Genomic DNA, 12,798 nt, shown 5'->3' with positions numbered 1-12,798 from the left:
CGCCATCTTGGTTAGCTAAAACGAGGTATGCGAAATGTGTGATTAAGCGCACTTGCAGGTTTTGCATATCGTCCGGGAGAAGAATAAAAAAGGAAGTGAAAGCGAAGATGGAAGAAGTCACTCTACAGCACAGTGCATCCCACACAGACAGAGGAGTAGGGCTACAGGCAAGACTCAAGCCACGCAGCTGGAAAGTCCACATAAGTCCACATAAGTCCCACATAAGTGTTCTTTCTGCGAATAAATTCACTTGGACGCCAGTTGTCTGTCATCGCTTTGCATTTTTAGCCTGGTGTTGTAAGCATATTTAGCGAGAACTTTTCGGGGACTTAAATAGTCGTGGTGGTGGAGGCGGTGCAAGCATATGCGGACAAATGCCCATGTCCAATAGACTGACCTTCTCCCCCACCTCGGTGAGGTCACCCGCGGGGAAAGAGGCGAGGTCAGTCTGCAGCTCGCACGCATTGAGGACGGTCAGGTAACGCAGGGGCTCCAGCTTGAGGCCGAACAGGATGTTGTCCCGCACGCTCATGTTGTAGATGCTCGGGGTCTGCGAGGCGTACGCGACCTTTCCCTGCGAGAGCGTCGAGTGACGTAAGCACAACAGACGTCAAGCGTCTCGATGCCGTCTAAACTCTAGCTGACACTGTCACGTTGCAGTGGCGGCGAAACAACAAACAGTGACGAAACTGTCCGTTAACGATCTAACTCTTTATTAGGCGAGCTTGTGGCCATGCAGTGTAGCAAACAGGAATTTTCTTCTGGTTGGCCTCCTTGTCTTTTTTCTTTCATTTATCTCTCTCTCTATCTCTCTCTTTTTTTAGCTGCATCTACTTTGTAAATATTGCATGTGGCAGATCGCCTGGTTCTAACCCTTGATCTAAGTTACTCCATGAGGCGGCCATTACTTCTACGAGAAATCCAAATGCTTAGTCGAATAAATAACATAACTGCACTAATTATTTTTTAAATAATTACTTGCTCTTTGTAGGAGTAGCATTCATTAACGCCTACACATATCGCATTGGAATGGCGGACTCACCGATGTGCGACAAGTGCAAATGTGAAAAGACCATCAGTCATCTTCTGTGCCACTGTTCTCGCTTTGATAACCAACCTCAAACTCTCCAGTGTGCCTTGAATAGACTGGACGATAGGCCATTCACAGAAGTAAAGATCTTGGAAGCCTGGCCTTACAGTTGATTAGCCCAGAAAGCAATTCGAGCGCTTCTTCGCTACAAGGACTTGAGTGCCCGACTGTAGACATCCAGCACCTTAATGCACTTGAAAGTGCGATATAGACTCATGCACTATCTATCTATCTATCTATCTATCTATCTATCTATCTATCTATCTATCTATCTATCTGTCTATCTATCTATCTGTCTATCTATCTATCTATCTATCTATCTATCTATCTATCTATCTATCTATCTATCTATCTATCTATCTATCTATCTATCTATCTATCTATCTATCTATCTATCTATCTATCTATCTATCTATCTATCTATCTATCTATCTATCTATCTATCTATCTATCTATCTATCTATCTATCTATCTATCTATCTATCTATCTATCTATCTATCCACGTGTAGGGTAGCAAAATGGACTCAATCTGGTTAAACTCCTTGCCTTTCCTTCCTTCCTTCCTTCTCTGTCTCTCTCTCTCTCTTGTGCCCAGAAAAGCAAGCGTTACTCAAATCGCAACGATGGCGGCGAGCACGGGCGTCGGTGGTTCCCCTATTCACAAAGCTTTTCGTTTGTAAGTGTATATTGCATTGGCCTGTCTCCTTCGCTAAGGATATGTCCAGGTTCGGGATTGGTTGGAATTTACCCTTATGAATAATTCTAGTGTAAGAAGTTTTTTTGTGCATACGTGTCCTGATCTCGCGGGCCAAGTCCTTCTGCTGTTTATGCATGCATCGCCGTACATGTCAGCGTAAGCGCTGGCGTTCGCGTAGTAGAATAGAGAATCTATTCAACGCCATTCACGCCGCAATCGTGATACAATTAGACAGGTCTCCTTCTGTTGAAGAATCAGCAGCAACACTAAACAAACTTTTGGATAGAGTCGGCTCTTCTTACGTCAGTGACAATCCAGTGAAAAACAGTCAACATCAAAGAGCAAAACAATGTACGCGTGATAATATTGTGCACGCTATACTGCTATGAATGCGAAAGTGTTGATCTATTTTTCTAGTCATTCCTACCAGTGTGTGAGAGAGGACCAGGGGCGGATCCAGGGTGGGGGGGGGGGGGTGCTACGCTTAGCTATATACGGGCACAGAAGTGCAGGCACGTCTCGGGTGGATCCGAGGGCCTCAAAGCACCCCAACCCCTCTCCCTCTCTCTCTCTCTCGATGCGCGAGCGGTATGAACGTCAGCCATTGCTATTTACCGCGTAGAGCTAAAGAATCCTGTGCATAAAGCATTTTGTTTTTTCATGGCAGAAACAAAAAGAAACGTGTATTTTCCCTCACGCCGACGTCGAGCCACCCTCGGGTGCGCATCATGTCCCCCAAGATGGCGGCCAGCAGCGATGACTTGCCGGAACCTACGAATCCAACCACGCCCACCAGGGAGCCTGGCTCGATCTCCACTGAGATGCCACGGAGGCCGAATCCCTGCTTGTCCGGGTCCCAGCTGAAGTTGCACTTCTCGATGAACACCTCGCCTGTTCAACAGAAGACGACGTTGTGACTGCACTATAGGTCGAAATGATATAACTATTTCATTTTAACGTTATTCCTTTCCGTGCTTCGTTAGTGGTGGTAGCATCCCTCCGCCCACGTTATCATTGTGATCGGGCAGAAGTGAACGATTGGTGAGAGGAAATGAACAGAGAATCTAGCGAAAGGAATCCCCACGTTATACCGGCCGTGGCCTCGTTAAACAGCGGTTACCTCGTACACAGGACCCGTATTAAACATTCGGCCCGCGGCAGTAGTGTAGCCAGAATGTGGCACATCGTACACGTGCCCCCTGCATCTGCCCGAGAGGGAGAGCAAATGATAAAGGAAAGGCAGGGAGGTTAACCAGGACTGAGCCCGGTTGGCTACCCTACACTGGGGAAAGGGAAAAGGGGACGGAAAGATTAAAAGAAGAAGAGAAAGTCTGCTGGGGATATCGTTCGGTCACTCAGTCGGGATCACAGACGCCGACTCAATCCAGTAGCTTTCAAATATCGCAGCAGAGCTTTTGTGGCCTTTTGCAGCTGCAATATGCGAGGCCATGGTCCCAAGATCTTGTTCAAGGTGAACGGTTCTATCTAGCTGATTGAGAGCTGTGAAGAGGTCATGTCTTTCGTTTTCTAAAGATGGGCAGCATCACAGTAGATGTTCTATAGTTTCCTCGACACCGCAGGCATTGCGCATTGCAGTCGGCGCTATCGGTCATTCCACTCAAAAACGTATATGCATTGGTAAATGCGACACCCAAGCGTAAGCGGCACAGCATTGTTTCCTCATTTCGCAGAAGTCCTGGTAACAGCCGCAGTTGCATAGAGGGGTCGAGGGAATGCAATCGTTCTTGGGTGAATTCAGGTGTGTGCCACTTCTCTAATGTCATACGGTGTGCTACCTTGCTTAAGTGTTGGGCTGCGTCGGTCCGCGATAAAGGTACAGAAACAAGGGTTGCTCCTTCGTGTGCTTTCCTAGCAGCTTCGTCAGCGAGGTCGTTGCCGGAGATACCGCAATGGCCAGGCAGCCATGAAACACGACGTCGTGTCCTTTCGCTATCATACGATGGTGCATTTCTCTTATCTCCGACACTAGTTGTTCACAGGACCCGCGACGAATAGATGACAGAAGACCTTGTAAGGCAGCCTTCGAATCGCAGAATATTGCCCACAGATTAGCGGGTTGGTTGTTAATGTAATCAACGGCACCTCGGAGGGCAACAAGCTCCGACCCGGTCGATGTTGTCAAATGAGAAATCTTGTATCGGATGCTAATTGATCGTGATGGTATAACCACTGCGCCGGTGGAGCTGGTCTGAGTGGAAGAGCCATCCGTATATATGTGGACTCGGTCAAAGTAGAAAGTGTTCAAACAATCCAGAGCTGCTTGCTTCTGGGCCAAGGTAAGCAGGTCGGTCTTCTTCCTTATCCCTGGAACCGTAAGACGTACTTGAGGTTGTTTTAAACACCACAAAGCTGAAGTTGAACGTGCTGAGGGTGTGAAGCCCGATGGTAGACAGGCACGATGGATGCTGACCTCGTTTGAGAAGGACGCCTGTGGTCGTCGTTCTGGCAGGCAGGCAAGAGAGTTTGATTGCATGCGTGAAACATGAGGAACCTGGGCCCTAAGCGTGTCGGTGCTAAAATAAGTCGTGATCGGATGGTCTCGAGCCATTATAATGGTTTCTGCTGTTGAGGCGCTCAGCGGAAGGCCTAGGAAAACATGTAGCGCCTGTGCTTACAGGCTCTGAAGTTCTCGAAGATTTGACTTGCATGTTTTGGCAAGCACGGGAGAACTATAACGTAGCAATCCGATAAAAAGTGCTTGATATAACTGTTGTATGGAGCCCACTGACGATCCCCATGTTTTCCCGGCGATGAACTTGAAGACATGAACAACAGATGTGAGTTTCTTCTTCAAGTGGGCAACGTGAGGGCTCCAAGAGAGGTCCCGATCCACAATGACACCCAAAAACCGATGATTTCTCTTGTAGGAGATAGGCTGGCCATTGATGCATACTGGATAACGATACATGCGCTTTCGTGTAAAAGCCACTAACGCACATTTTTTCTGTTGAGATGGTAAGGCCTTGTGTGTGAAGATAGTGAGATGCCTGTGTTGCTGCTTTCTGTAGCCTTGCGCGAACCTGCAGACGAGTGACCGCTGATGACCAGATGCAGATGTCGTCGGCGTAGACTGAGACACTCACTGTTTCCGGTAGGGATTCGGCCAGCCTAAGATGCGCGAGGTAGCAAAGAATAGGTGTTAGAACACCACCTTGGGGAACTCCTCGGCATATGTAGTGGTCGGTAGTCGGACCATCTTCCGTACGTACGAACAAGGACCTTTGTGTCAAGTAGTTTCTGATCCATTGATAAACTCGCCCTCCTAGTTCAATTGTCAAAAGTGCATCTAGAATGGGTTGATGGGAAACGCTGTCGTAAGCGCCTTTCACGTCCAGAAAGAGTGCTACTGATAATCGTTTCCAAGATTTTTGCTGTTCTACAAATGACACTAGATCGATGACACTGTCAATCGATGAACGGCATCATCGAAATCCCGCCATAGAATCAGGGTAAATTTTGTGGTGTTCTAGGCACCATTCGAGACACATGAGGATCATGCGTTTCATGAGCTTCCCGATGCAGCTGGCAAGTGCTATAGGCCGATACGATGCCAGTTCGAGCGGCGACTTTCCTGCGTTTAGTAGCGGTACCAGGCGGCTGCGTTTCCACTCCTGTTGGACGACACCATCTTGCCATGAACTATTAAAAAGGCTGAGGACTTCTCTTCGTGCTTCTCGGCCTATGTAGCGCAAAGCAGTATATGTTATGCCGCCGGGCCCTGGTGAAGACGAACACCTACAGAGCGCCATAGCAGCTTCTAACTCTTCCATAGAGAATGGAGCCTCCATACTGGTATCTCGTGGACCGGGGATGTCGCTTAAAGCCATGTCGGGGACTAAAACTGTGCCGCCGGCGATGTTCGCGCAAAATTCCTCTGCAACGTCTATCTCACGGCGGTTTTGATAGAGAGCAAGGGCGTTAAAAAAGGGTGTCGTTGCTTGGGTCTTAATCAAAGACCCCGTAGGGTACGCCACACACGGGACAATGGCTTGAGGGGGTCTAGTGACTCGCAAAAGCATTTCCACCTTTGATCCGCTAGCTTACCCATTCGGCGTATCAACTTCTTTTGCATGCGCCGAGCTTCTCTGAGGTCAAGAATTGACTTTGTGCGCCTGTACCTCCTTTCAGCATGGCGACGTATTGTACGAAGCCTTTTCAATTCAATGTCATTCTCTATACGCTTTGACGAATGTGGGAAGCAACGCGTGCAATCTTGCATTGAGTCTGCAATTATGTCTTCTAATCTGTGTGTGGCATGTTTCTTGCAGGTGTCTTCTACTCGATCTTGAAAGACTGACCAGTCGATTTGGCGAAATACATACGGTAATGCGGTGTCTAGTCCATCGATTCTCAAATATGTCTGAATATGATCACTTCCATGGGTTTCAATATCAGTGAACCACTGCACGCTCGAAATCAGGCAACGTGAGACCAAAGTCAAATCAGGGCAGCTGCTGTACGTTGTTCCCCGCAGAAATGTCGGACATCCGTCATTTAGAAGACACAGGTTGTGACCTGATGCAAAAGTGACCTGCCCCTCGAATTTATCCTGGAGCTTTCCCATATATGGTGGTGAGCGTTGAAGTCCCCTGTTATTATCTAATGATCGGGAGTAGCAGCCATAATACCTTCTAGTCGTTTGCCGTCAAACTGACTTGTTGGGGATTGGTAGACGCCAATAACAGTAAAAGACAGCCTGTTCTTTTTCACACTAACACAGACGTATTGGTTACCGTCGTGTGGCGGTACGGGTTGCGAAAAATACGTTAGGTCCTTGCGAATGTAAACCATAACCTTACTACTACGGACACACATTGTTGAAACAAAAGGTTCATTTCCTGATAGTCTTATGGAGGATGATAAGTTCGGTTCACAGATCACCAGTATAGGAAAGTAGTAGTCAAACACGAACTGTCGAAAATCCGAAATACGTGACCATCCCGGAACTATCGCTGTTGCTGTCGATGAGCCATGGTTCTGCTGTAGAAGTTCTCAAGCACTGGATTTCTGAAGGTTCGCTAGAACCGGATTGATGGCATCCAGCACTTGCAGCGCACTTTGAGCTGTTCGTGTCTGTAGCTTGTCCAGAAGAACACGAATAGCACTCACCAGAGAGCTGATCATGACAACAATTTGTTGATCTCAGTCCGTCAGTTTATTAGTAACAGTCGAAGTGTCCCTTGCTGTAGAAGTCTGATTTCGCTGAGTAGGAGCATGTAGCCTCGGGAGTGCAGGCCAAGCGTCAGCAGCAGGGTTGTTCGTTGCACCTTTATCCTTTGAGCTGACTGCGTTTGGCCTGGGCGGAAGAGTGGGTGGTAATGTACGTGGCTGGCGCTCTGCAGATGCTTTGGAGGTTCGTGATCGACTTCGGCCACGCGATCGGCGACGCCTAATAGATGTTGCTGCTTCTCGGTGAGACGAGTGATCTCTAACCATTTTCCTCAATATTGCCATTTCCTTGCGAATCAAAGGGCATTCCTTCGAGGATGCATCGTGAGGGCCGCTGCAGTTTGTGCGCTTCAGCACACTGGCCTCGCACGTGTTAGTGGTGTGGGGCCCAGTGCAGTGAGAACAGACGGTAGTGTTCTTGCACATACTACTTGCATGCCCAAACTTCATGCACTTCCAGCACTGCAGCGGTTTTGGTATGAAGGGCCGAACTGCGTGTCGGAAGTGGCCCACTTTTACATGCGATGGTAGGGATTCGCCTTTAAATATGATTTTGACACACCGTGACGTGCCGAGACGAAACGTCTTTGTGATGATGGTGTTTTCTGTAGCCGGCTTGATTAAAATCGACAGATCGGAGTCTACAATGGTCTCGTCAACATCGTAAATTACGCCAATACTGACTTGTTTGCCCAGCGGAATATGAAGGCGGACGTTCATCCCGTCAAGTTCCGTGACATTGCGCAAAGAATTCGACGCAGCCGCGTGTTCTACGTCAATCGCTAGGACGTTCTTACGGGTGTTCACTCTGATGTTTGATTTCATTCGGAACCAGTGCCTCTAGATGTGAACACGCGGCTTGCGTGTTGAGGCGTCTCAGGTTGTCAGTAGCGAGAACTGGTGCGAACAGGATGGTGAGCTCCTCGGTATTCCGCGAAGATCTCACGGTGGACTCACTCGAATTCTAGGATGCGCTGAGAAACCTTCGCTTTGCTTTACGACTCCGCACCGGCTCGAAGGTGTCGTCACAGGAATCTTCACTGCTGACATAGTACTGCATGGTGTCGTCGCTGTCAGTGTCGCTCTCGGTGCCGTTGCGCTTCCTGGAGGCAGCCGCCGCGGGCACTGCTGAGTCCGGCGGACGCGCGTGAGACTCCATCTCCATCGCAGTTAAGGTGGAAACAACAGTTCACTGGCAAAGTCTAAGAAATCCACAAAATAAGTAGAGCTGGAAGACTCGGCGTTCTGCTGCTGCTGATGATGATGATGGCTTCATGTTATGGCTCATACCCACACTGGGGGATTGGCCAAGAATCGGGTGCTGAAACGTTCACCTATTCTTTTGAAGTGCCACTTATTCGATGAGAAAAAAAAAATTTAACGAAAGTTCTGCCTGAAAGGCACTTCGTCTTCTTCTCCACAGAATATCTGTCGTTCCCCGAAATTTCTGTGTTAGTATGCGGCCAGAACACGCCCCCTTCTCCCCCTACTCCCCCTTCTCTAAACAAATATGTCTGGCTACGCCACTGGTCCGCTGGACACTCGTCTTAACTTTTTGTTAACTCTGCCTTTCTGTAAATCTCTCTCTCTCTCTCTCTCTCTCTCTCTATATATATATATATATATATATATATATATATATATATATATATATATATATATATATATATATATCTTTTGATAACTGCGTAAACGCTTCGGCAATCGTTCAATGCACACGCGAAACCATGGCGCACACGGTGTTATGCACTGCCTGTGCGCTTCTATGACCGATTTAGGCTTCAGAACCTTGATTTAAATAGACTCTAAGGGCGAACAGTAACCTAAGCTAGACTTGCACCCCACTCGTTCTTGGAAAATATTTTTTTTAGGATAGTGTCCTGTTTCGCGAGTTATGCCCGCTTTCTCGTATCGAGTATGCGTATTTCAAGCCTCTTTCGTGGATCGATCCCGGAGATTGCATTGTCCAAAAAAAACATGGGCCTATCGCAAAAAGTAGTGCAGCGAAATAATTTAACCAGTCTGACGCTCCTCCCTTCACGCGAGGGGTGACGTCACGGTTGGTGACGCGATGCTGTGTTGTGCTCGACGACTCCGCCCCATTTTCACGCCTAACCCACTTAGGAAGACATTGTGTTTCACGGCGTCAACCAGAGGTTGAATTGCCTTTCAATTTTTTTTTTGCTAGCTGACTCAAAAATAAATTTTAAACACTCAATAAACCTCCCGAATGATCCCTACAATTCACCCACGGCCTTCAGTCTCCAGCAGCTGCGCAGCACCTCACCAAGGCGGCGGTCAGACCTGTAACGCAGCAGAGGGTGCTAAGAAGCTCTAGGTCCGGACAGGCCGCCAATGGAAACTGACCCTGTCAACGTTTAATTTCCGAACCCTGTCGAGTGAGGCTAGCTTAGCAGGTCTCTTTAAGGAACTATCAGACATTGCTTGGGACATCATCGGCCTTAGTGAGATTAGAAGAACTGGTGAGGCGTATACATTGCTGGATAACGGACATGTCCTCTGCTATAGAGGTCTCCCAGATGAGAAGCAATACGGAGTAGGATTCCTAATCCATAAGGACATAGCGGGCAACATTGACGAATTCTACAGCATTAATGAGAGGGTAGCTGTGGTCGCAATCAAACTTAATAGGAGATGTAGATTAAAGGTAGTACAAGCCTACGCTCCAACATGCAGTCACGATGATGATGAAGTAGATCAGTTTTATGAAGATGTTGAATTAGCGATGAGAAAAGCGCAAACTCAATATACTATAGTAATGGGCGACTTCAATGCAAAAGTGGGGAAAAAGCAGGCTAGTCAAAAAGCGACTGGCAACTACGACGTGGACTCTAGGAACGCTAGAGGAGAGATGCTGGTAGAATTCGCAGAAAGGAATAAGCTTCGCATAATGAACACCTTTTTCAGGAAGCGTAGCAACAGAAAGTGGACCTGAAAGAGCACTAATGGTGAAACAAGAAATGAAATTCATTTCATACTTTCTGCTGAGCAGGATGTGAAAGTTATAGGTAGGGTAAAGTGCAGTGATCATAAGTTAGTGAGGGCTAGGATTCAGCTCAATTTGAAGAGAGGAAGGGTAAAATTGGTCAAGAAGAAATAGGTCAATATAGAAGCAGTAAGGGTAAAAGCAGACAAATTCAGGCTGGTACTTGCAAACAAATATGCAGCCTTAGAACAGAGAGATGAAGATGACATAGACGCAATGAATGAAACCGTAACTAGGCTGGCTTCGCAGGCAGCCATTGAAGTGGGAGGCAAGGCTCCAAGGCAAGCAGTAGGCAAACTCTCACAAGTAACAAAGGGCCTAATAAAGAAACAACAAAGAATGAGAGTGGCCAACTCAAGAGCTAAGATACAATTCGCGGAACCGTCAAAACTGATCAAAAAGGCGAAAATAACTGATATTCGAAACTATAACGTGAGAAAGGCTGAAGAAGCCGTAAAAAATGGACGCAGCTTGAAATCAGTGAGAAAGAAACTTGGAATAGGACAAACCAAGATGTATGCACTGAAACATAAGCAGGGTAATACCATCAGCAACCTCGAAGATATAGTAAAAGCAGCGGAAGAATTCTATACTGACCTGTACAGTACCCAGAGGAGTCAGGATACCTCAATTAGAAACAGTAATGAACAGGATACAGAAATTCCTCTTATAACTAGCGATGAGGTCAGAAGGGTCTTGCAAAATATGAAACGAAGAGCGGCAGGAAAAGATGGAATAACAGTCGACTTAATCAAAGATGTAGGAGACATAATGCTTGGAAAACTGGCGGCTCTTTATACGAAGTGTCTATCGACCGCAATGTCACAGAAAACTGGAAGAATGCAAACACTATATTAATCCGCAAAAAGGGATACGTTAAAGAATTGGAAAATTATAGAGCCATTACCTTACTCCGAGTATTATATAAAATATTTACCAAAATAATCTTTAATATAATAAGGGCAACACTGGAATTTAGTCAACCAAGGGACCAAGCTGGCTTCAGGAAGGGATACTCTACAATGGACCACATCCATGTCATTAATCAGGTTATCGAGAAATTTGCAGAGTACAATAAGTCTCTCTAAATGGCTTTCATAGATTACGGAATGGCATTTGATTCAGTAGAGATACCAGCAGTCATAGAGGCATTACGTAATCAAGGAGTAAAGAACGCTTACGTAAATACCTTGGAAAATATCTACAGAGGTTCCGCAGCTACCTTAATTGTACACAAGAAAAGCATGAGGATACCTATAAAGAAAGAGGTCAGACAGGGAGACACAATCTCTCCAATGCTATTCACTGCGTGCTTGGAAGGAGTATTCAAGCTCTTAAACTGGCAAGGCTTAGAGTAAGCATCGACGGCGAATATCTCAGCAACCTTCCATTTGCCGATGTCATTGTTCTATTCAGCAACAATGCAGACGAGTTACAACAAATGATTGAAGACCTAAAAAGAGAGAGTGGAAGAGTGGGGTTGTAGATTAATACGCAAAAGACAAAGATAATGATGCATAGCCGGGCAAGGAAACAAGGATTTAGGATCGCCAATCAGCCTCTAGAGTCTGTGAAGGAGTACGTTTACCTAGGTCAATTAACCACTGAAAACCCTGATCATAACAAGGAAATTCATAAAGAATAAAAATGGGTTGGATCGCATACGGCAGACATTGTAATCTCCTCACTGGAAGCTTACCATTATCATTGAAAAGGAAGGTGTACAATGAGTGCATTTTAGCGGTGATGACATATGGGGCAGAGACTTGAGGACTGACAAAGAAGCATAAGAACAAGTTAAGGACCGCGCAAAGAGCGATGGAACGAAGATTGCTAGGCATAACGTTAAGAGACAGAAAGAGAGCGGTTTGAATCAGAGAACAAACGGGCATAGACGATATTCTGATTGACATCAAGAGAAAAAAATGGAGCTTGGCAGGTCATGTAATGCGCAGGTTAGATAACCGTTGGACAATTAGGGTTACGGAAAGGGCTCCAAGAGAAGGGAAATGCTGTCGAGGACGGCAGAAGACTAGGTGGAGCGATGAAATCAGGAAATTCGCGGGCGCTAGTTGGAATAGGTTGGCGCAGGAGAGGGGTAATTGGAGACCGCAGGGAAGAGGCCTTCGTCCTGCAGTGAACATAAAGCAGGCTGCTGCTGCTGCTGCTGCTGCTGCTGATGATATTGACGATGAAAAAGAGAAAGAAAGAAGGAAAGAAAGAAAGACTTCTCGGTGGCGAGAATGTACATATTAGCGACACGATAATCCTTATCAGAAGCACTCGTTTTAATATATTATTGAACATTTTATTTAAGATTTATATTCAACATTTAGGTGCACGTAGAATTTATAAGTTGCGCGGAACTTCGGTTATTGCACAGTTTATGCGACAAAAAGGAAACGAAGATGGCCGTAAATTCCAATTCCAACCTCTGCAACAATGGAGCGAGAAATTGTGCACCCCTGTAGATGTTACCACCGTGAAAATGCGTGCACAGGAGAGCCACGTGGATCGCATGTTTGAGACTTCTAACGCTAACAGAGATGCGCCGGTGTTTAGGGTTTGCTGCGAGTTGGTACGTCGTAAAGATAACGCGAAGGTAGCTTTCAAGACAGCTTCGTTTTTCTGGGTAACCAAGCATTTTGAAGAAAATCCTCTTTTTCCGTTTTCCAGCTGTTTTAGCGGGAGTGTTCCAACTCCCTTGACGACAGGCCAGTTCAGACGTTCTTTCCTGGCCTGCCGTTACTACTACTGTTATTATTATTGTTGTTATTATTATTATTATTATTATTATTATTATTATTATTATT

The 12,798-nt window shown here is 46.4% G+C and overlaps 1 protein-coding gene across 2 annotated transcripts in view; it reads right to left on the bottom strand.

Annotated features, from left to right (window-relative positions):
* LOC142592742 (ATP-binding cassette sub-family C member 4-like) overlaps nucleotides 1-12,798 on the bottom strand; it is a 98,446-nt gene that overhangs the window by 45,414 nt on the left and 40,234 nt on the right. For both annotated transcript variants that reach the window (XR_012830793.1, XM_075704359.1), the window contains exons 14-15: nucleotides 2,486-2,679; nucleotides 398-574 (exon numbers count right to left, since the gene is read on the bottom strand). Coding sequence is in view for 1 of the 2 variants with exons in the window: in XM_075704359.1 (XP_075560474.1) it covers nucleotides 398-574; nucleotides 2,486-2,679 (371 nt within the window). In the remaining variant the exon portion in view is untranslated. The remainder of the gene's footprint in view (nucleotides 1-397; nucleotides 575-2,485; nucleotides 2,680-12,798) is intronic.

This window comes from Dermacentor variabilis, chromosome 9, assembly GCF_050947875.1.
Source record: "Dermacentor variabilis isolate Ectoservices chromosome 9, ASM5094787v1, whole genome shotgun sequence".
Lineage (NCBI taxonomy): Eukaryota > Metazoa > Arthropoda > Arachnida > Ixodida > Ixodidae > Dermacentor > Dermacentor variabilis.
Note: the sequence above shows the minus strand (reverse complement) of the source record. Positions and strands in the feature narration are given on the sequence as shown.